Genomic DNA, 24,268 nt, shown 5'->3' on the forward strand with positions numbered 1-24,268 from the left:
GCATATAGTCACAGTTTTACTAGTGTTTCTTTGTTTGTTGGTTTTTTCCCTACATTAATGTGATTTAGCTGAATTTTCACATCCCAATTCCAGTTGCATATGTAATTGAATCTTATCATTGAATTAGCATCAAACTTCAGACCTGGGCCTTCAGATCTTAGGCTCTGTCTATTCTGTTGCATTTCAGCTTGACAGCAAACATTTTGATGAGCACACTCTCCTCCAAAGACAGAAAAACATGATGTTTTTCAGAAACAAATGATTGTTCAAACCTGGCCAACATTGTCTACTCAGTATCACATAGAAAGACTTGGGTTTTGCTCTCAGCATTTTCAGCTGACATAATGGGATGAAAAACAAAAAGTCAAGCACCAAGGCTTGTTACAGTGCTCTCCAGCTGCTTCAAAGGGTTTACACTGGCCACGGAGCCAGAGGCCAGAGAGGGGTTCATTGAATCCCACAGTATTATTCTTGGCCACTTCGATCTCTGGCATGACTAAATTTCTGAGAAAGATATTCTGGCAGGCATCTCTCTGCCTCAATCCAAAAACTCTAAACAAAAGGGCAATGTGCTGATTTGGAGAAGCATGTTGGGATATACAGTTTCTCTGTGGGCTGCATTTTCCTCACTGGGATGACAAAAATCTTTGAACACTACTAGTACTGCCCTCAACAGTTTTCTGCTCCTGGAGAAAGTGATGGATCCCAGAGATGCTGCCCATTCTCATAAGGTAACTGTGCACACTACACACAAGTTCCACATCTCATTTTAGAGAAGGCAGGAGCTGCATATCACATGTTGCACTCATGTTACACGGGAACTTGTTTAAACCCTAAAACTCCCTGTTTTAATCACCTTGGGAGACATCTGTGAGTCTGTGGGCTTCTTTGCTCTGCTTTATTGTCACTCCTTACTTCACACCTCAAACTAAAAAAAAAACCACCCACTCAAACATACTATCAGCACCTTGGTCAGCCAAAGTTCCAACTGGCATTAATGTAGGCCCTTCCAGAAAGAGCACAACCTGGACCCTAAAAGGATAACCTGTTCATAAGTCAATGGAAAGAAACATGATGTAGACCCTCTCATGAGATTTACGGCCTGTGCCCCTTCTTATGAGCTGTGTATGTCTAATCCCACTGACACAGTCCGTGTCAGAGTAGTCTGTGGTAGTCCATTGCACCTCCAAAGGTGCCAGCCCCAAAAATATGTACAGCACCTTTTGGGCAAACAGAGAGCACAGATTTTCAAGTATGAGATACAGCACATACCACAAAGCCAACAAAGAGCTGGAGTATAGGTTGGAGAGCAAGCAACAAAGCAAGCACCTCCATGGTGCCTGTGCACGGAACTGCCCATGGTTGGAAGTGCCCTCCCCTTTATCCTCCAAAGCAGCAGTAAAATGATCATTTTTCTGGTAAAATTATCAGTTTTCTGAATTTGCACCCAAACTGCACTTTAAAAAGTACCATCAAAGAAAGTTTTGTCACTATCTTCTGCTTCAGCCACTGCTGTGTCAGCATGCCTAGCTAAAGACAGACCAGTATATCAAATTAAAAATGATGTAAGTGCCTGGAAATATCAATCTGGAGTATTTATCAATTGCATGAGTGTTCTGGATGATGCGCAAGCCCATGTAGCCTTTCAGGCCTCTCTTCCTTGATGAATTAGAAGCATTGCTCAGGGCTAAGTGCACAACCATCTTTTCTTGTTTTTCTTCTTCTGGGACCATCTGGCTTCTCGTGTAACCTGCCAGGCTGTTGGCATCTGACTCACTGTAGTTTCCATCCAGCATCATAGTTTTTGAATGAGGTATCCCACATGTACAAGGAAACTAGAATCACAAGTAAGAAATACAGTTGAACATTAGAAGAATACATTGGAGTTAGAAGTGGTGAGTTTCTTGTAACAGACAGCTCATAAATAGTAAAGTTTGATGTGTCACAATGCAAAATCATTTCAGTGTTCTGTAGTTTCACAGATATACACAGTATTCCCTGTGTAAATATGGTCTGTTTGCTTTTTTTTTTTAATAATACAGGAAACAGTTACAAAGAAGGTTGTAAAAGCCCAGATCTGTTGAAGTAAATTTCAATATTCACATTGATTTCAACGGTGTCAAAATGCATCCCATAGTGATTGCAGGTAGAATTTTAAATAGGAAATACAGTCCTCTAACAGAGAAAACCTATATGTTTTCTGTCTTAGCAATACAGATAATACATTTGTATGCAATAAAAATGGGCCTTCTTTCTGCAAAGAGTTCCTGCCTCTGATTCTCCACAATCTCCTTTGTCTGCTTTCCTTACCCCATAACACTTTGCCTCTGTTCCTTCTTCAGCCAGCTTTGATGTTTGCGTTATCCAATGACTTTTTATAAGGATACAGTTCAGCTGAAATTACTGAAGTTTATATACTCAGAAATATAGTTTATTTAGGATGCTACTCAAAAACTCCACACTCAATGCTTGCTCTTCAGATTTTTTTAACCAACAGCTCACGCTGCTCCCTAAAAGCCTAAAACACAGTGTATGAGCTGTTTTCTGTGTTCTAGTCATAACCAAATGCTTTGACAGCAGGTGGTGTGAAGAAAAATAAAACCATGACGAGTTTGTAGCCTGTTTGCTCCACTCATTAGACCCAACACACCAGGAACTCTCTTCTGAGCAGTCCAGGGGCACAGTTGAATGGTTGGGTTTTGAGACATATGTTACTATGAAGCAGGTGTATCTGGAACTTGAGATGTTTTTGGTTTTGCATGAAGGGAAACTTAACTTTATCTCTCTTCCAAGGTAAATCATATCCCTTAGGTCTTCCTCCTCTCACTCTCACAAAAAAAGAGCTACATCAACTACCTTATCATCATCAACTGATCTGGGAGCTGGAGCGTGGAAGGGACAGCAGGTAGAGGCAGTAAGTTTGTCACTGCAGGACGCAACAGAGAAAGAAATTCTGCAGATGCACTATCAGCTCCCAGGACAAGTTGCAGCTCCTTTGGCTCAATGTGCTGTGTGATTGTCATCCTCACAGACATGGCAGCCTGACGCATTAGAAGCTCTCCTTCACTCTGTCTTAAATCACCAATGGACATGCAGAAGCACTCCACATAATTTTAGTCTATGTTGACATTAATAAATTACATATTGTTAAAGAGTGTCTCTGGGCTTGGAAGTTTTACTGACAATATTCCTGAAGTATCAGAAAGGTCTCTGGCCTCAACTTTGTCCAAAAACTTGCACAAAAACATTTCTATGTATAGTTTGGGCATTAGCATGGAAACATCAAAAATTACAGGCATAACCTTGGCAAACTGTTTACATTTGATATTAGGAAACAACTCTTTTTTGAATCCAATACAAATATCAGAACAATTTATAACATAAAGAAGAAAAAAAAAAGGACTGAAGGGCTAAACAAAACAGAAGTTTTTCACACCTTTTCCCGGAGTTTCCTCTCCTTCCGCTCTTGCACTGTGGTCAGGTAATTCACTGCTGCGTACTCCAGCACTGACAGGAAGACGAACACAAAGCTGACCCACAGGTAAATGTCCACTGCTTTGATGTAGGAAACGCGGGGCATGGAGGCGTTCACCCCAGTGATGATGGTAGACATGGTCAGCACGGTGGTGATCCCTGCAAAGGAACAGGGGAAACGAAGGCTTTTGGTTGATGCAGTCCATAGAGCTTTAGTCCCTAGAAAAATAGAACTTTGCTCTACAAAATGCTCTATCAGAAATTAAATGTGAAGTATTTGGTATTAAGAATCTCTGCTACTGATGCAGAACTGTTCTGCTGCCCACTCACTAGAAGGGCTGGGTTTTGAGGAGTGATGAGAATCAAAACATTTTGAAAATGACCCTTATGCTATATACATACAGATGTTAGCATGCATAGGTGTTTATATGTACAGATGCACGTACATATAAGTGTATACACAATATGTATATGTGTAAGAGCGTTTGAGTGTACATGTTTATATATTTAGATAGATAGAAAATCATGAATTGCACACTTGGTTTGGATAGCTGTGGAGACAGAAATGTCTGCAAGCTGTCAAAGCCACTAAAAAAGAGAAAACAGAGCCAAAAAGCACTCATAGCTTATTCAGCTTTTCTAACTATTGGCTGCTACAAAGACAGCTACTGATGCTCATTTTTAAATCAGGTCCTTTTTTTTTCTTTTTTCTTTTTTTAAATATCCAATCAACACATTTCTTTTGATGTAACAGATCCTTGGCTGCCTCTTCTCACAGGTTTGCTGCAGTGCACAGTTTTCCAATCAAGTCAAGGTGTGGGGTTAAAATACTGTTTTATGCTTTTAGCACTGGAAGCCTTACATATCAACATTCAAAGATTTTTCTATTTTCCTAATCCTTGCATGGAGTGATAAACAAATCAGCTCTTTTTATGCTCAGATGAAAGAATATCCTCCAGCTATGAAACAGACAAAGCTTCTCCTGTCTTTAGATATCTGAAGATGCAGAGTGGTGCATGTAGGATTTTCAAGCAGCTTCTTCTCTCCTTCCCATTCTTCCCCACTGCAGAACATCCGAACCCTTAACACAAAGCACCCTTGGGTGAGAAGACACATATCTCACCTGGATCCTGTTGTTGATGAAAGCTGTAACACAAGCCTTAATCTCAGTTCAGGTGCCTAAACTTAAAAACACAACTCTCACTCATGGGAACACGAGTCTCAGTGCTGCAGACTGGACAACGTGGAAAAAGCTTGATTCATTGGCTTATAAATGATGAAATCTCTCCTCCCTGCTCACCTTCCTTTTTGAAACCACAGCCCTGTCCTGAGCTAACTATAGTTCAAGAGGTCTGCTTAGCATCGAAGGACTTAAAGCGACTGCAAGTTTTGCATTATGTTAATTATCAGATAAAAGACAGTTGATTCCCCAGAAACTTTAACCATCAAAACTGTCAGTTCCTTTTCCTGACAAAACTTTCACACTGGAAGACATTCACACAGCCCTGGCTCGTGACTCTCACCCAAAGAGACTCTGGCAGGAACTGCCCTGCGGTCGATCCAGAAGGACACCCAGGACAACATGACCATCAGAGTGGCAGGGAAGTAGGTTTGGAGCAGGAAGAAGAAGATGTGTCGGCGTAAAGTGAAACTTATGTAGAGACGATTGTACCAACCTTTGAGAAAGAAGGAAAGGCAGAATGAGTGAGAACAGAATTAATGGGAGCCGCAGAGAGGCAAAATCTTTTGTTTCTGAAGAGCAGAGGAAAGAGAAACTGATCTTTCAAGAGGAGTCAGATGGGAACTCTCTCACAAGCAGGCAGCATGGCATTAGATTCAGCAATAGCCTTAAATCAGAAAAGAACAATACCTGTACTACTGTAGAAAGCCAATCTTGATGTAGTGTGGAATTTTTGTATCAAGAATTGAGACAAAGAAATTTTCTCATCTGTTTTCAGAGATTCATTCCCATTTTTCCAATACAGCATCAGATCTTCATCAGTGTAAGCATCTTAGGGAAAGAAGAAACACAGTATAGCGTGGATTTAGTTGGAAAAAAAAAAACGGTTAATGGATTCAGAGAAAATGAACAAGCAGAAAGGCACCTTCAGTGTGCAGTAAGGCCACAAAAGTCTGCTAACACCCATGAGTGAAAAAGATCTTAACACATGATATACTGTGGCAACAACAAAACAGGGCATCCTGATTCAGTAAATACATCCTCTTTATACTTCAGATTAGTGAAAGCACAGTGATAAAACAAACAGTGAAAGAACAAGGCAAAAGGAATGCAGGCTGCAGCAAGGGCTTTTTTTTTCCAAGGTGATTTTTTCATGATGAGAGATGTCAAACATTTGAATATGTAGCACAGAGAAGTTGTGGAGCCTCCATTACCTTGCATATATAATAACCCAACAGGACACAGCCCTGAGTAAGCCTCTCTAAAGCTCTCTTGCTATGAGCAACATATTGGGCCAGCTGATCTCAGGACCAATCTAAAACTCTCCCCAATAATTTTGGGATTCTGTTGTTTCTAAAGGAAAATTTCAGTTAAATAAGTGGAAAGATTTGAAAACAATTCAACATCAGTCCTGTAACAAGGTGAAGAGACTTTACAGAACAGTCATGAAAACTGTGCTGTTCAAATCACCTTCTCCACAGAATAAGTCCTTCCAAAGAAGCCACAGTGTTTGCAGGATCATGATTATCATACATTAACCACACTGACATTGAAATATAGAAAAATCAATGATCATTATACTCAGCTTTTTACTGAGAGGCATCTGAAAGCACCCCTTCCCAATCAGAAACAAACACAATAAAACTTCTCCCCAAACCTTCTGATCTGCAAGCTGCTGAGATCCAGCATTACGATTAACACTCTTACTGATGGGGTTTTTTGAGAGATTTGTTTGTTTGTTTGCTTTTTTTTTTCTTTCTTGTGTTGTTGTTGTTGATGATGATGTTGTGTTTTGAAAGTGCCATTCACCAAAGCTCACACAGGAATTCTTTCCTTGCAAATTCCCCTGTCTTGCAGTGTAACGCCCAGGTATACAACCCAATTAAGTTAGTAGAAAATCTCCCAGTGACTTTGGTGAAATTGTTTTAGGCTTTAAAACAGTACAGTGTATGTGAGTACAGCGCTGTGGGACATGGCTAACTGGAAACACAGATACAACATACAGCTTTCCAGCTCCAGAGAGCACGTCTGAGAGTCCAGGGGGAAGTGGCTGAAGTCCATGTTGCACATTGCTGTCACTGTGATCCTGGAAGTCAAAAATAAGAAAGGTCATTTTCTATGAGGAGTAATGAAGGGAGAACATTGGCATATAAACAATTTGGCATCTTTAAAGACAGCAAAATCTGAAAGAAAATGCTTAGAAACTTCTTGCACTCCCATGGTATCTGTAATTTCAATACTTAACAAGTAACTAAAGTACTATTTCTGACAATACAGTAGTACTGCCAATACAGACACTTCCACTATGATTTATATCCAACTATTTTTCTACAAGATAACAACAACAAACAAAAGAATTTCACCATTTACATATCAAGATCCCATTTTGCCCAGTTTGTTTAAGGTTTTCTCATTTTCCCTTTGCTCAGTTTCCTCCATGGTCACACTAACAACAACCTAAACCTAAGGAACATGACGAGCCTTACTGCAAGTCACACTTAAACTTTTTGCTCCAGAAAGTAAACTGCTGACTTCCCATTGTTGTGTGGAGTATTTAAACACATTATGAAATTCAGACTCATTACAACATGCTATTCTCTTCTTTCAGGGTCACCTTGATTGTAGCACAAGCTGTGGGTCATTAACAGTTTGTTAGTAGGGACAGCACAGAAACTCAACTCATCAATAAGATATTCCTCTATTGGAGCACAGTGTCCAAGTGCCCTTGAAAGCAAAAGATCCCAATACGCAATGCAATGCCCCACAGCCCTGTGTAGATATCTCAGACACCTGAGAGCAAATCCAGCAGCACTGTATACCCATGCTTGGGCAACTGCATCTTGTTCTTAGAGTCCTAAACACTGCCAATCCCAAATATCATGCAGATTTTCATTATCCTTGGATTCAATTAATTAATTATCAATTTAAACCTTGTGTAGTCAGCCATGGTTGCTCACATCCTTCTCCCTTGTGACATTACAAATTCACATCAATCTTTCAATGGCTCAGAAAACTTTGACATGCTCTGCATGAGGGCAGATGAGCTAACGTTGCTATTAAATATACTCATTCTTCATTTTGGTTGTTGAACACTGCTATCAAGGAGAGTGTTGCTGGTGTCACTGCATGATAACTGCAGGCTGTGAGCAACGCAACTGATACTCAGCGACACTAAAATATCAGTCAAAAAGACCTCTGCCCTCCTACTTCTGCTCAAAGAAATCCTTGTGCTATGAAACACGCAAAGGCCACAGACTGACAGCAAGTTTCCTGTCCCAGGAAATGTCCCTCTGTCTGTGCTCTTGAGTCTTTCTCCTCTGGTAGTGTATTTTTCCCTGCCTCTTTTTGCATTCATCTGAAGGACATACAGTAAGCTGAGATGTGCCTCAAGATTCTTCCAGTCAACATCTGGTAAAGAATCAGGAACTCCAGAGTGTCTGCTCTTTCAGATTCAGTAAACTTAAATTTTCATATCAACATGCAAACTCCAACCAAAAAGGAAAAAGTATTTCCAGACAAACAGGAAGCAAAATAGGATAATTATAGAGTTCACCATCTGGTACATCAGCAGCTTCCAGTTTAATCACACACTGACCCCGGGACAAACAACCCCGCTTGACTAAGCCCTCCTCTGACCACAGAGACTTAGGGAACTGCTTCTCTGGGGTTGGGATTATCCTGTTATTGCCCACAACATGGTTTCTCTGAGCTTCCTGTGAAGCATCTGGTACTGGGTCCGAAGGACACAGGGCTCTGTATTAGCTGCAGGAGTAGCAGTGTTGGCAACAGTAGTCCTGGCGGTCACCAAAGCCACAGCAGAGTAAAATGGACAGTGAAGACACAGGGCCATTCAGGAACCTTGGGGCCATGCCTTTACCTCATGCTGTAGAGGACATGACCATCAGGGAACACTCGCAGCATGATGTTGTCTGTGGTTGTGTCATGAATGAAGGACCTTTTGGAGTGCACGAAGAACACATCTGGGACCCAGATCTTCTTCACCAGCCTGCCATCAAAGGTCATGCTGTTGTTGGTGGTGCTGGGAAATGAGAGACGCTCGTCCTTCCAGTAGTGCCTCAAATACAGAGTCATGGTGAAGTCCTTCATTAAAGAAAAGAAACAGGAAGAGGACCGTCAATGTTGCTTTTCACATCTCAGAAACACCAGAAAGAAAACATTAGGTAGATGAAATACATTCCTTCTAGACTTCTATTCCTTTCCTGGACCAACGCTTGCTCTAAATAGATATTCCTGACAAAATAATTTAGTCAAAACAAAACATAAATCCACAGTCACTGTATTACAGTACCTAATAACACACAGTCCTAAAGAAGACATAAACATACGGCAAGAGAAGCACTGCCCTGCAGAATTCTTCAGTCCTGGCAGAATTATCTTAAAGGACTGTGGCATCAATAGCATGATAAAGAGGAAAACCTTTCAAGATAAGATAAATGGTCAGGCTAAACACAAGACATTTCTCTCTAAAAGAACTAAGTCGTGGCAAACAGCAACCAAGTTTTTCCCATCATAGAAGCATATAAATAAACCTCTCTTTTAATCTCATTGAGGAGCTTCACTCACACCAAGGAAAACATCTGTTTGTTGATCCCAACCTGGCAGCTGCTGCTTTCAGAGCTGCATCTACTCCTTCATGCTAAGAGATCAAACACACTGTTTTCTTTATGTTCCCTATTAAGAAAGTGGTTACAGCAGCTGAAGCTGCCAAGACTGGGCAATCAACAACCTCAGATCCCTTCCTAACCACTCAGCAATTGCTTTTTAAAATTGCTACCATCTCCTCCTCTTGCTCTTCTGACACCAAGCCATCGATTAACTTGACTTTCCATTTCAAAGGGCTCTTCTGGCAACGAGCTCATATTGCCTACAGGTTTTTGAAGCCTCCGGTGCCCAAACTGGGACACATTTACAAGGGCTGGCAGATTTCCACAAACACCACTCATCCTACTAGGACAGACTGCTGGAAAAAAACTAACGTAACCTAGGCTGACTTCACAGAATGTCATCCTACCATGAATACAAAATAGCAATGGCTGGGGGAAGTACTTGTCCTGTGCTGGAAAACTGGGACTGCAGATCTATCTATAGCAAAGAGAACGAGAGCTGACTTCACAGCTTTCTGAAAGGCAAGGCTTTTGTTGAAATCAGATGCTCTAAAGAGAAAGCACTGAAAGAAATTTACTTGTACTAATTAGTTCTCCTCACTGCTGTGACATGATCTTGATCTATTTGAGCTCCAAAGCTCCTCCTTAGAACCCTTTCCTGAGCTTAAAATGCCTCACACACAGTTCATTGTGTGCATCCCCCAAGCCCTCTCTTTCAATGTCCAGGCCGACAAGCCCCATTCTTGTGATCAATATGTAATTGCATTGCAGTAAAATGCAGTCAACCTAAATCTGTTCCAGTTAGCCTTTGTGTTTTGCTTGGACATCACCATAAATGGTGCCCAAGAACAAGGAGGAAAAGGCAGAAGGAAGAAGGAATCAAGAGGCTTCCTCTTCTCTACATTCCCCTTCCCACTTCTTTTTCCAGTCTTAATTCCATTTCCTATAGCCAGAAACAAACAAAACAAAACAAAACCAGATAAGTGCTTACAAATACTCCTTTAAGTGAAAATATCTTGAAATGCATTGAATACCATACTTCTTATATTCCTTCCTTTTTTTTAAGTCACGAAAAACAAAGGTATTAAAACACAATTGAATTTAGTACAAATTTCTTGGAGAGCTTCAGTGACTAAATAATTATTCACACACCAAATTCAGTGTTGGCGGAGGCGGCCCAACCTCACATCCCCAAATCATGGGATTAAACAGAAGGACTCAATGGTTCCATAACAAAGAAAACTCTTGCCACTGTCATGGCTTATGTGACCTTCATCATATACCTTCAAGCATTTAATACAGCTGTTTACATTTTTGGCTGTGATAGATCCTTCATAGCACCATTTAAGTTCTCTTTATCTTTTGTAGTTCTCATATGAAGATACAGAGATCAGCCTCTGGCATTCATCTGGTTTTGTCAAGTCTCTCTGGACTCTCCAGTTACTGACAGTACTTTCATCTGGCCAACAATTTGATACCTGTTGGTTTCAGATGGGAGGGACTTTCTATGTCTAGGAACAGTAAAGCCTAGCTATAGAAGAAGATCAAGAACATTACATACCATGTCAACCTCAGAAATACTGTCCAAGCTTTCAACTTGCACATCGACACCAACAGGAATTGCAGGGCCTGTAAAAGAATGAGATTTAGGTATGTAAATAACTACTATTTTATATCATCTGCAGTTGATCAACATGAGGTAGTGTGCAATACATTTCTGAGCTTATGTTATTCTTTCCTGTCTGTGATTCTTGAAGCAGAAAGGGCAGAGAGAAGAGTCACTGAAAAATAGAAACATAGAAACACTAGGTTGGAAAGGACCTACAAGATTATCTAGCCCAACCATCCTCCTATCACCATCCCTACCCACTAAGCTACTAAATCATATCCCTTAGCACCTCATGTCAGATCCACTATAAAACACTACCTTCTATTCTTAGTATGCCCTGCAGTGTTGACACTTTGGCGAATTAGGATGAAATATCTGCATATATTTTTAAAAGTCGAGCCATCTCTTCATACATTTTTCATCTTCATAAGAGGAAATTTAGCCCCAAGAACAAGAGATTGAAAGGAAGAAGTTGCAAGCAATGTGGTCTTCCTTGTGGGTTTCTAATTTCTCATCAAACTATGTTAATCTCTCAAGAGCCCAGCACCGTATGACTCATTGATGACGTTAATAGTTTTTCAAAGCAATGTTAAAATTAGCAACCAGAGAATTCACAAAGAATAAATAAGCAGAAAACGTGCCATATTAAGTGCAAAATCCTCTGCTATTAGAAGACCCATACCCAAGTTTCTCTGTAGATCACTGCTCATTAATAGCCAATACCTGCTCATTAATAGCCAAGACCTGATCAAGTTTCCCATAGCATGTCTTCCCTCAGCTTTTTCCATTTTCCCATGTGGACAACTTTTCTCCATTCTCTTTTTCTGTTCTCTGCATCTGAGCTTGAGGAGATCGAATTGTTACTTCTGAGTCTTTCGATTGGAAGGAAGAAGTTTGTTTTTTAAAACAAGACAGACCTTTTGTAGCGAGAAGCAGTGTATCTGTGGTGATAACAGCTTCTTTGATGTGCAGGCTAATCAATGGGGAAAGAGCACAAGACTGCTGATAGCAGAGCATGGACAACGATTTGATACTTGTATATCCCCCTGTTGCCTTTAGCTAACCAATAGCTTTTTAGTGTAACCTTGTTTTTGATGTGTAATGTTCTGTGTTACAGAAATTCTCAGCACTCAGTAATAAGTAATTTGTTTGCTTTGCTCCTTGGTGTTGCTCTCTTCCTCCCTCCCTCCAAAAAGCATAGCATGATGGAGTTTCAACCTGATTTGTAGCAAATCCAGTGATGTGATCACATCAGATGATGCAGCAGAAGGATGATTACAGGCTATTAAAACCATTGAAGTCCCAGTCTCATAAGAGTTCAATCTGTACACTGGCACAATGTCTTTCAATTAAATTTTAGAAGAATCATCATGTTTTGTATTCCTATAATTGATTGTTTCTTAAGCTTGTTTTGCTTCCAAAAGCTCAAAACATGCAAATAAAAAAAAAATGCAAACTAAAATCCCTCCAAAACTCGCTGTGACATTGTGCTCTTTGTGTGAAGGTAGAGAAGGGACTCACACAATGCTGCTTGCCTCCATTCAGCTCATAAAAGCTCCAGAATCCAATGCAGTCCATGTTGGGGCAGGCACAAGGCTGCCATAAGCCTGCCTCTTGCTCTACAAAGCACGTATAATTCAACATTTGCTGTTACTCATAGTAGGTGGAATTGCAGTGGTGCCCACTGGCTGCCATTCAAAGCAGCCACACTATGGTGGACACAATGCTTACAGAGAAGAGGCAGCCTCTACCACGACATCCTTGTGGCACCATCCAGTTGACTCAGCAAGGAAAGCAGCCCTCAGCCACAGACATACCACTGAGTCTCCCTGGTGCTGAGGGGCTGCACTCCTCAGCTTCCAGGTGGCAAGAGATGCCCTCTGTGCATGAATGCTTAATTTAGCCTTCACTCAGGAAACTGCCATCCATACAAAGTCTATTTATTGCTGCAATTTCCACACTTGACTGAACACTAATCACAGATTTAAAACCAAATAACAACAGAAGAACACTGACCAATTGGTATTCGCCCTCCTCTTCATTCCCTCCTTAGCTGCTCTCAGAGATAAAATACCATGCCCATGTTCAGAAAAGACACTCTTATGCCCCTGCACCAAGCACTCAGCTGGGACCTCAGATAAACAGCCTTTACCTCACTGCAAGGAGAAACCAGGCACCCGTCTGACAGCTTACGCAATGTGAAGCTTCAGTTTTAATCACTATTTTACCAAAAATTTTATGCCAAAATTTCAAATTGTGCATATAAAGCTTCTAAGACCAAGTAACCACTGTGCTACATGAATCTGAGAGCAAACATTCTGCATATTCATTTAGCCCATCACCCTTCCAAATCTCCTACCTAGATGCCATTTTCCAGATGCGCTTGGTGTGAGCAACATCATAACTGCACACAGTGTTTAAAGCTGAACAGAAGCCCTGGAAAGAAATGCCCTCCTTAAGCCTCATAAACAAATCTGGGTTTCCCTTAAGGGTCACAGCCTGGCTACAGAGCATATCACTAAATTAAACAGCTGTTGATCAGACACAGAAAGATGCCAAGAGATTTTCGGTCTCACTAATCCTCAGAGCCAGTCAGGATCTGCTAGACTTCCAATCCTGTCTCTCCGCAAACTGAAGTGTTCAACCTTGGGGCCCCAGATACTTCCCCAAATTCTCAATCAAATGCCACCAGTGATGAGTAAATGCACAAAATACCCTTAGGATAAGGAAGGTGTGGTGGGAGGCTATATGGACCCCCAGCAAAAGCCTGTCCAAAGCTTTGCAGATCTTACTTTAGGGTCTCTGAGAAACACCAGTCCACTCCATGGTGTTGTTCAAACATGAACTCAAGTATTTGAAGTTCAGGGTCTAGAGATAAATTGTATAGCCTTGAAGTTTCTTCCAGAAACAGCACACACAACAGCATCACTCATTTCCAACACTGTCCACAGCAACATCTTGCATAACACAAATTCCTATTCTGCCAGAAACAACCAACAAAAATAACTCCGTGACTTTGTAAAAATCAGACTTCTACATACAGTATAGAAATGAACTCACCTAACCATCTATAAACTGTTTATGTCACATCTCTAACACAGCTGAGAGGGGATTTAAGTGATCTGCAGCACAACCTGAGGCTGATGGGAGCGCTTTTAATGGTTTTTTTTCTGCTTCTTCTCTTGTGCAACTAGAGATGGGACGAGAAGCGATGGCCTCACGCTGTGCTAGGGAAGGGTCAGGTTGGATATTAGGAAAAATTTCATCCCTGAAGGAGTGGTTGTGCACTGGAATGGGGTGCCCAGGGATTTGGTGAGGTCACCATCCCTGGAGGTGTTGAAGAAACATTTGCATGTTGTACTGAGGGACACGGTTTAGTGGGGGGATATTGGTGGTAGATGGATGGTTGGACTGGATGATCTTGGAGGTCTTTTTTAACCTTGGTGATTCTATGATAAGAGCAACATTGCACCCATTCACTGTATCACCTTCCAAAGCTGCTTCAGCCAGCTATTATTTTTGTAAATTTCTGCATGATGGTGCCTTTGCCTCAAACAAAAGTTGGGTATTAAAAAGACACTGAGGGACCCATCTGTCCATATGCTTGTGGCTTTGTAGATTATTTTAATTTGCCAGGCTCACAGCTGGGTATATCCTGAGGATCAGCAGTGAGAGTGCTCCCTCATTTCCCTTCCCTTTGCAGTAGGTGCTGAGTTTTGTGACCTACTCTTCAGCAAAAGGCCTTAAACATTCAGCTCATGTGCTGCCTATAGGAAAAATCAAGAACAGAAGACCTTACCAAAGGCTCATTTTACTTCTGTGTTCAGTGGAGAGGTGCTAACAGACCAACCGAAAGCTCAGACACAAGCATTCATGTGAGGAGGTTTCTTGGTGGCTACACCTTGCAAAAATTCCCCTTTGAACACCAAATTCTGTCCCAGGTTGCATGGGACATCCAGTCTAGGGCTAACCTCTCTGGGAAGCACAGAAGTTTCCACAAATTCAGTTCAGGGGCAACATCTGAAGGTGCCTAACTCCAAAGTCTGTCACAACCCAGTGCAGCAAGGAAGCTGTACTGGGCTGGTCAGCTGCCCACAGAGCAGCAGCAGGTGGAGCCTACAATCATGACATTCATTTTTAACACTGCAGTGTGTTTGAAGATAGGAGAAAATGTGCCACCGTAAAAATGCTTGAGTCACTTCTCCACTCCCACTCTGAGACTAAAGCTTTGTGAGATCTGTTTTTTTCTCTTTGGCAGTGATTTCAAAGGCTCATTATTTTCTCTGAGACAGTCTCTCTGCCCCCTCCCCTGTCCTTGAAGGACTCAGACAGACTTAGTCCTCCAGATAAAAATATCTGCATATGAAACAAGCAGGTTTGAGATCCTCTTTTTTCTGCTGTCACACGGTTTGTGCATGCCCAGGGTCTTGCAAATAAGAAGTCCTGTGTCCACAAGCTGTAAAATAATCTGCAGTGCTCCTGTGTGTGAATATATATACAAGCATGTACACATAACACGTACGTATATGTGCACCTTTGGGTCCTTCGTGTGGTCAGCAGCTGCCACATGGCTGCAGAGCCCTCATGTTTTGCTGACTGTGTCATCAAGGGATGAGCGAGTCTTATTCCAGACAGTGACACAAAGCTTCATTCACCCATCCTGATGGAAATACTGCCCAGAAAGGGCAGCAGGGACAGCTGATGGGGGCTACTAAGCTATGGAGGAATATGATAAAAGTACAGCATGAGGCTGTTCTGAGGCAAAGAAGATACAGCTATTTTAAGTATCTAGTAAAGCTGCTTATTCATAGGCTCCCTGTAAAATACGACATGTCATAGATGAAATGCTTAAAATGGACGTTTAAGGAAGGCAGCAAAACAAACATTTACATAATCTTTGAATATTAATATTTGTAAATAATACCTGAACATCTGCTAGCTGGAACAAGGTCACTGACATGGATATAACTCCCCAAGGGTCACACAAACACAGTCTATTTTTAGGCTACAGAGGCTACTTTGAACAGCAGCAAAGCAAAAATCTTTGTCATTATCACTGTGCCCAGGGCTCTCTAATGGGCTGAGAGCAGGCAAGGCAGCCACGCTCACTGGACTGTTAGCAACATGACTTACACAACACACGCCCGTTCACTTGCTCTTCACAAAAAATACTCTTGAAAAGGCTTAACTTCTTACTTGAAAAGGCTTTCACCTTCCTCTAACGTTTAGCTGCTGCTTCCTCTGGCACAGCCTCAGTCAGCTCCTTACAGTATTATTTGATTGGTTTATTTTTCAGAGAGATGAGCTGCTTTTTCCCTACTTGGAACATGATGTCACAGTGCAATGCCACAGGGATGCCCTTTGCATTAGGTAATGGTCCCTGAGCTGCTTTCAGAGAGCAGAAAGTGTCTGGGGGCAATGACCCCATAGGCTCTTCTGCTCTGCTCCTGCAGTACAAAGGCCTTTTTAATCACATGCAGGTCAGACTACACCAATTTGACAGGCACTACTCCTGCAAAAAATCTGAAAGAACTCCCAGTGCATAGCAAATCACTGTGACTTCCTGATAACACTTCAGAAGAAGACATATGGATCACCTCTTATCAGGCCTTTGTTTTATTTTCTTTATATTCCTCCATCAAATTAATAATCTGTCACTAAAAGCACTCTGTATCCGTGCAAGAAACTGCAGCACCCAAGCTATATCCTTGTGCCTAAGTCATGTTTTACAAGGTTGGAGTCCTGGCTAAGTTGTCACGCTTTATTCTTCATCATGTGCAACTTTGGAGCAATTTTGGCAATACTCTGTTCCAAGTAGCACTGCAAAGTGTGGAGGTTTTGAGGAAAAATTAAAGAATCACCATTCTGCCTTTTTATAAATCTCCCAGAAGAGTTTTTTTTTTTTTTTTTTTTTTTTTTTTGTGAGAGCTGGGAAATTCTCTGTTAAAACCAGTTACTCAGCCCAGAGCTGCACTTTCCCTCTCAGCATCTCTCTCTGCTCGCTCTATTCTCTCATAGATGCAGATGAAATATGACTTGGGTGGCCACCTTTGAGAAGACCATAGAATCATGGATCACTTTAGTGATGATTTGTCTCCTGAGTTAGCAAAGCAAAGATTTGGGATTCTCCCTGCTGCTTGTTGCGTGTTCACCAGCTGTGCACAGTCCCATCCTCTCAGAGCCTACAACTATGCACAGTGCACACTGGAGCTGTCCCGGGGCTATATGTTGGGTTCCTGTGTGCTTTCAGATTTGAGTCTGCCTCCGAACTTTGCCCCCTCCCCTCTTGCTTGCCCTACTGGGACAAGTGTATCGTGATGCTGAGTGGGGATGTTTTTCAGCACCACAAATACCATGAGGGAAAAGGAGCCATTTTGGTACACATACTAGCCTTGCATCAAACAGTGAAGGTAGCCAGAGGAAAACATATTTACAGCCAGATTATACTGTAGTAGTTCCTGTCTGAATGTAGGAGGAGAATAATCATAGAGATACATAATACCCCGAGTTGGAAAGGACCCACTAAGATCGAGTCCAACTCCCGGCTCCACACAGCACCACCCAAAACTCAAACTCTACATCTTAGAGCATTGTTCAAATGCTCCTTGTGTTCCGGCAGCTTGGGGCTATGCTCACTGCCCTAGGCAACCTATTCCAGGGCCCAACTATCCAAGCCAAGAAACAGTTACTGCTTCAGAAGCAGCCACAGGAGCACTCCACATTTCTCTCTTTTAACACCTTGGGTGGGGGAGAAGGGCAAGGGTTCTACAAGGGTATTAAGGGGAACCCTTTGAGCCTGTAGCAGGCCAGGGCATGCCTGGTATTTAGAGATGTATGTGCACTGGTAGCTCATTCCAGGCACTGGGAAACTACAGCAGAAGGAGCTGTCATTAGCAGAGGGAGAAGTGAAGAGGAGCTATCTGGAAGTTTTCTCCTGAAACCACTCCATCCTTTTTGTTCACGCTGTTGGAAAGGAAAGCCATTAAAAAAAACCAAAACAACACAGTAGGAGTATGAAGTTAACAGAACCACTTGATCCTCACCTCCAAAAGCTGGCCGCATGGTGAAGTCATGGTCATCAACTCTGAGAAGCTGCTCTGTCTTTCCCTTACGAGTTTTGGTCACATCGTGGTTCTTCTTATAGATGTGACTGCAAAAGACAACAATAGCTGATTTCCAAATGTCCGCCCTCACAGTCCCTGCTCAGGCCCATGGCAGGAGGTGAAGCTCTGCCATGAGGGAAGGAAGCATGAGAGCCATCAGCAACACAGCATGGCAGGCTCAGAGCCTCTCCCGGTGCTGCCCAGATCAGGCTCCAGCCCAGCTCCCAGCTAGCACTCCTCAGAGCTGGGGCATGGCACCTTGCAAGGAGTCAGGACTCGGAGCAGCAAGAAGGCACATCCACTTAGTGCAAGCAATGGCCCCAAGCAGGCAACAGAGAAAAGCCAGCTGTGTCCCATGCATCACCTCATTGTGCCTTGGCCAGGTACCAGGGCATTATCACAAGATAGTTGTGTTTTGGATGGCGGCCATGCAATGTCATGTTACTCCAAGGTGGTGTGACCCATAAGTCTTAGCTGAGTATCAGCTGTGTTTGAGATGCAGGGCTTTGTCTGATGGTTTTAAACAAGGACAAGAAGAGACTAAACAAGAACCATAGGACACGGGTGAAAACAAGAGCCTGATGGAAGGGCAAGAGGTCACTAAAATGACAGAACTCAATAGCAGCACTGAGTCACTAAGGTTGGAATGATCACTATGACCATTTCGTCCAGCCGCAAACATCATCACCATGCCCACCAAAGGCACCCTCAGAAGAAAGCCCCACTCAGCACCCATGACCAGGCCCCAGCAGTGCAGGAAGGTCCTGAACCATGACACTCCCAGCCCCTTTAATCTGGGCACTGAATCTGCCAGAGCAGTAAACACAGATGCCATGAGACACTTGTCAGCCGCATACAGAAAGTAACAATAATTATTAGAAAGGACTATATATAACAGGTGAAGATCCTTTTACTCACATGGGGGAAATATTACTGACTGGTAAAGAACAAAATGGAGGAGAAAATAAACTACAGTACTACAGGGACTGTAGAGGGAAAATAAACTACAGGGACTACAGTAAGATACAAAAATTTGAGTAAACTATGTTTAAAATATTGATAAAAAATTGAGGGAGAACAAAACAATCTCCACCCTCATAAGCATGGCTGTGAAAAGGCCACATCATCAAATATGAATCACGGTGAGTGCATGAATCACAAATCAGGAAACAGTTTCCTCCCACATGGCGTTCAGTTTAGCAAAGAAGCAGAAGAGCAAGGGACGCTGACAGCTGTCACTATCAATTGATAACAATGAACAGCAATAAATACTCCCATGAAACTTTGGATTGTATGCTGTGTTATATTACTGTGACTGTATTAATGCTTTCCTGTAAGCTGACGGCACAGCCTCACAGGAGCACCAAGCTGATCATTCATTTAAACCCATTGAGCAGCAAAGGGAACGCAAGAGCTGCTAAGAACAATTCTGCAGCCAGGGGGCTTTCAAGGTGGGCAAGGGGCACGAGCAGGGTTAAAGGAGAATACAGTGCTCCTTGGGAGCTTCCTGAGCCGGGGGCTGCCTTTAGCAGCCTCCACTGAATCATCTTCCTGCACAAAGAGCTGCATGTAATGGTTCAAAATTTCCAGGTGTTGCCACTCGCTACCTGCACCAAAAGGGATTGCAGTGGGAGTGCCTTTGCAGAGCTGTTTACAGTTTACTCACGTGGAATAAGTTTAATGAAACTGCCCTTGGTGAGGGTTTTGAAAAAAGAAGGGGATAAGTAACCCATACAGGTCCTGTAAAGGATTCTCTGCCACTTATTTACAATTGTCTTTACAACCACTGTTCCCCAGCAGTCTTCATAATTGCATAGTAAAGATCCTTTCCATATTGACAAATATAACAAAATTAAATTTTTACGGCATGCAAAATCACAAATACCAGCTTATTAGGATTCAGACAAGAGACAGGCATCCATGAGAATGGTCAGAACTTTGCAGAATAAGATAAACAACTTATAGCACTGTAAATAGCCTTTGTGCATTAGGTAATACTCCAATTGCTTCACGTGGAGAGGCTGACAGTAAACTGAAAAGCTGGCCTGAGAGCGGCACCAGTACTGGTAGCCAGGGCTGGGGAAGACCTGCACCTCCCCCTACAGAACACAGAAAAAAAGTAGTTAGCATCTACAACTGTCCTAACTCACCCCCTTAACTCACCTCTTGATTAGCATCTCCAATTTGCTCTCCCTAGCCAACAGATAACCTGATAATGAAAGGAGAAGGCAGCATGGATAGTGATTCAGAACCAGAAAGGGGCAACCACATTAAGAAGGTCCAAGCAAAAACCAGAGTCACAACCAGTACCACTAAAAAAGTGAGAGGTTTTAGTAACTGGAAAGTAATGTGGCCAAAGGCCCAGCTGAAGTGCCCCTACAGCAATGCACACAGCATGGAAAATGTGCAGGAGAAATGGAAACTATGGTACAACTGGAAAACTGTGATCTTGCTATCACTGAAACACAGTGGGATGACTCACAACTAGAATATCATGATTAACTTTTTATAAGGGGAGGTAGGAAGGGTGGTGGAGATGCCTCACCCTTTAAACTAGACGTTGGTACATTTAGGTTAGCTGCTAGCAGGAAATCTTTTATTCAGAGTTCAGTGAGGCACAGGTGGCCCAGAAAAGCTGTGGATGTCCCATCTCTGGAGGTGTTCAAGGCCGGGTTGGATGGAGCCCTGGGCAGCCTGATTCAGTGACTGGCACCCCTGCCCATGGCATGGGGTTGGAACTAAATGGTTTTTAAGGTCCCTTCCAGTCTAAGACATTCTGTGATTCAATTTGTGATGCTGTGTGACCCACCTAGATGTGTGTCTTTGATATCGATTAGCACAGACCACTTGGGCCTAAGTACAGCAGAGAACTTCCTGGCAAGCTCAAGAGCCTCTATTTTGGGGTGGTATCCTCAAAAAGAAAGGGAAGGAAAGTGATTTTCCTTTCCAGATTTTTAGACAAAAAATAAATCAGACTCTGGAATGGATAACAGTGTAGAAATTCACACAACATGCACCATCACTGTTACCATACCCTTAGGAGTATACATTATTTCGTGGTCACACTCCCAGTACATCTTATCATCAGCTACTTAAGATCCTCCATTTTGTCTTGGTATTATGAAGAATGTCTTTTAAACAGAAGTTAATAATGAAAACAAAATCTTCTATCGCTGTTTGTGTTTTTAAACTTATTACAAATTATTATACACTTCTAACCAGGTGAGCAGCACACCCATAAGGAACCAGTTATCACTGAATATCTAACCTGCAAGCCACTTCCAAATATTGTGTTTCTGAGACCCACAGAGAGCACAGGGATCTGCCCCAAGAATTACAGCATAAGTGAAATAAGCCAAGTTACTGCTTCCAAAAATCAGTTCAGAGGGACTTCTGAAAGCACAGTGTTTCTGCTGGTTGACACACGAAGTGGGGATGCAGCATCCAGTTCTGGGCTCCCTGGTACAAAAAAGACTGGGATCTCCTTGACAGAGTCCAGTGGAAGGCTACAAAGACGATAAAGGAGAGAGCTGTGCCTGTTCAGCCTGGAAAAAAGATTCAGAGGGCATATGATCCATGTCTATAAATATGTAAGGAGCGGGAGGCAAAGGGACGAGGCTGGACTCTTCTCAGCAGTGTGTGGCAATAGGATGAGGGGAAATGGCCACAAACTGAAGCATAGCAAGTTCTGCACAAATGCAGTGCAGTGACGGAGCACTGGCACAGCTGCACAGAGAGGTGGTGGAGTCTCCTCTCTGGAGTCATTTCAGACCCACCTGGACGCCTACCTGTGCAACCTGGGCTAGGGAGCTGCTTTGGCAGGGGGTTGGACTCGATGAGCTCTAGAGGTCCCTTCCAACCCCTACAGTTCTGTGATTCTGCAGGAGTAAGGGAAAGATGAGCAGCTTTGCTTTAAGTATTATCCATTCTACACAGTGAGTGAGGTACCACTCACATAGAAATCTAACACTTGGCAGGATTTAATTACTTCCTTTGCTTTACATTACGTGCAACCCTTAAACTGGCAGTTCTTAATTTGGGCTCCATGCTTCTCAGCCCTAGCCTTCCTGTAGCGTGTACCTTTCCCCGCCAAAGCATAGGCTCATCACAGTGAGCACTCTCTGAATCACAGTGAACACTGTCCTGAAGCAGCTCAGACACCCTTGGTAAGAACCACTGCAAAGTCTTCATATAACAAAGAGGAGTTCTGCACAGGCACAACCCAATCGAGCTTCTTGTTGTTAATATGGATAATAACTAATTTTTTTCTATATAACTTGACATTTAATGTATAAAAGTAATCGCTCCATTCAGCATTGTACGTCACTATAAGCACAGAACACCATATTGTTTGGGAAAGTGGAATACTACCACGATCACATCAGGGATCCTCTGCTTTCAACTGTATCATGACACGTCTTGCTAAAACACACATGTAACAACACCCCCCAAAATGACTATTTAAGCACTGTAGCAAAAAAGAAAATCAGAAGGAAAGCTTTACAGCCCAAGAGAAGCCATTCAATAAGATGGATTAACCCCGTTTCGAGCCCTCAGAACAAGGAACAATCGTGTCAGATATAATTGCCCCTGCATGACATAACTACAAAAAGGATAACATCCCTTGTGCTGTGCAGCAGGTTTGGAAGATTATCTTTTCTACCATAAACCTCTGCTCAAATCTCAGTAACAGCAAATCTAATAAAGTCTACTCAGACCTTTAACCCCTTTTTGCATGCATCTGCTTGACACTGTATTTGTTCCCACGTCGTTCTTAAAGATGCATTTCTAATTTCACCGTTGCTGGGTAACTGTGATATTGATGCCACGCACACAGGCTGTGAGACACCTCCACACACGCGCAGGGCACAAAGCAGCAAGGGCAGCCCAGCAGGCGGCATGCAGCAGAAATGCCTCCACTGCCCAATGCTGCCAGAATGCACAGGCTGGGACACCGTGGTTTATTGTGGGGTCCCTGAAGTCTCCCTGCCGTTCACGTGCACACCTAAAGGACAGTTCTGCCTCGCTGTCTGCAAGCCCTGCCTGTATGCCGTTGGAAATAAACAGTCACAAAGACTATTGGCAAAGCGTGATTTGTAAAGGAGCCCTCAGCACGCGCGCAACCTCACGGACAGGGCAGGCTTGAAGGAACACACACTCTGGTCGCCCTTACCCAGCCTTCTGCAGCTCCAGCTGGCTCGTCCACCTCCTCCTCCTGTGCCTCCTGCTTTCCACGAGCAGCACCAAGCAGAAGATTAACAGCAGCAGTTTTGCGAAGTGAGGCATCCTGGCGGGCCCGGCTGGACACGCTGCGTGGCCGTACCCCCACACGGCACAGCCGCCCCCGGCTCCGAGCATGGAAGCGCCCCAGCAGCGCCGGGATCTCCCGCCGCCCCGCTCCGGACGGGCCCTCAGAGGCTTCCCGCCGGGTGCGATTGGCCATTCATCCTCAAGTTTGCCTCAGCGAGCATTTCCCGCTGGGTCCTAGAGGATGTCTGCTAAAGCTATTATATAAAAACGGCAGTTCGGCACGCCGGCTTTTTGCTCAAATCCCCTAATCTCAGGGCAGCGCTGCCAGGCAGTGTAAAACTGGGCTGTCCCTTCTCATCAGCCTCTCAGATTCTGTTTACTCACAAGGTGTCTTTTCCTTCACCACCACATCCTGCTATGAACATAGCAACAATGGAGCACATACTTTGATGTGCTCCCCACCCGCCCATAAATTCTGGCTCTTCATGCTGTGGAAAGATAAAACAACTTTCTGTGGAAATAGCTTATTTCCTGTTAAATTTTAGAGAAAAATTAAAACAGCTACCACCCCTCACGTATCTGTATGCACAGCAGACTCAGCACATAAATCAATTTATGTGCCAACAAATAAGCATTGACATTTGTTTTTCTAAACAAGCGTGCTTGGCACAGCAGTGTGGCTTTAGAAACAGAAATGTATGCTCAGAGCAAAGCTTCCCAAGGAGCAGGAAGGCCAGAAATTAGCACCACAGTCCTGTGGGTCACACTTCTCACAGGTTCTCCTGCGAGTACAGTCTGCAATACAGAGCAGGTATCCCAACACCATACCAGCAAGAAATAGTGCTTTTATTCTTAGCAACTATGGATCCTGCTAATTACCATTCTAACAAAATAAATATACGAAGAGGAAAAACATCACTTCATAGAGGGCACCAAACTGTTCCGCAGTGGAATGTGATCTGTTTAATAAAATATGTAATTTTTTCCCCATCTCTGTTCCACAAGACTGTCAACAATTGGTGATAGG

At 42.9% G+C, this 24,268-nt stretch overlaps 1 protein-coding gene across 1 annotated transcript; it reads right to left on the minus strand.

Annotated features, from left to right (window-relative positions):
• Nucleotides 1-1,150: 1,150 nt before the first annotated feature.
• LOC136045218 (gamma-aminobutyric acid receptor subunit rho-2) lies at nt 1,151-23,292 on the minus strand. The gene is made up of 9 exons (XM_065731021.1): nt 23,165-23,292; nt 17,932-18,038; nt 10,841-10,908; nt 8,532-8,755; nt 6,658-6,740; nt 5,345-5,485; nt 4,998-5,150; nt 3,437-3,633; nt 1,151-1,835 (listed from the first exon to the last, which is right to left on the minus strand). The coding sequence occupies exons 1-9, from the start codon at nt 23,275-23,277 to the stop codon at nt 1,527-1,529; spliced, it is 1,395 nt and encodes a 464-aa protein (XP_065587093.1). The 5' UTR covers nt 23,278-23,292; the 3' UTR covers nt 1,151-1,526.
• Nucleotides 23,293-24,268: the final 976 nt, after the last annotated feature.

This window comes from Cyrtonyx montezumae, unplaced genomic scaffold, assembly GCF_038088225.1.
Source record: "Cyrtonyx montezumae isolate F1298 unplaced genomic scaffold, pur_monq_1.0 scaffold_13, whole genome shotgun sequence".
In the NCBI taxonomy this organism is placed as follows: Eukaryota; Metazoa; Chordata; class Aves; order Galliformes; family Odontophoridae; genus Cyrtonyx; species Cyrtonyx montezumae.

Bases quoted from the DNA above. Each gene is read 5' to 3' on its own strand.
- LOC136045218 (XM_065731021.1), bottom strand. From the start codon at position 23,277: ATGCCTCACTTCGCAAAACTGCTGCTGTTAATCTTCTGCTTGGTGCTG. The intron at 18,039-23,164 runs GTAAGGGCGACC...TGTCTTTTGCAG, and splicing joins CTGGAGCTGCAGAAGGCTGG to TCACATCTATAAGAAGAACC. The intron at 1,836-3,436 runs GTGTGAAAAACT...TTGTGATTCTAG, and splicing joins AGAGGAAACTCCGGGAAAAG to TTTCCTTGTACATGTGGGAT.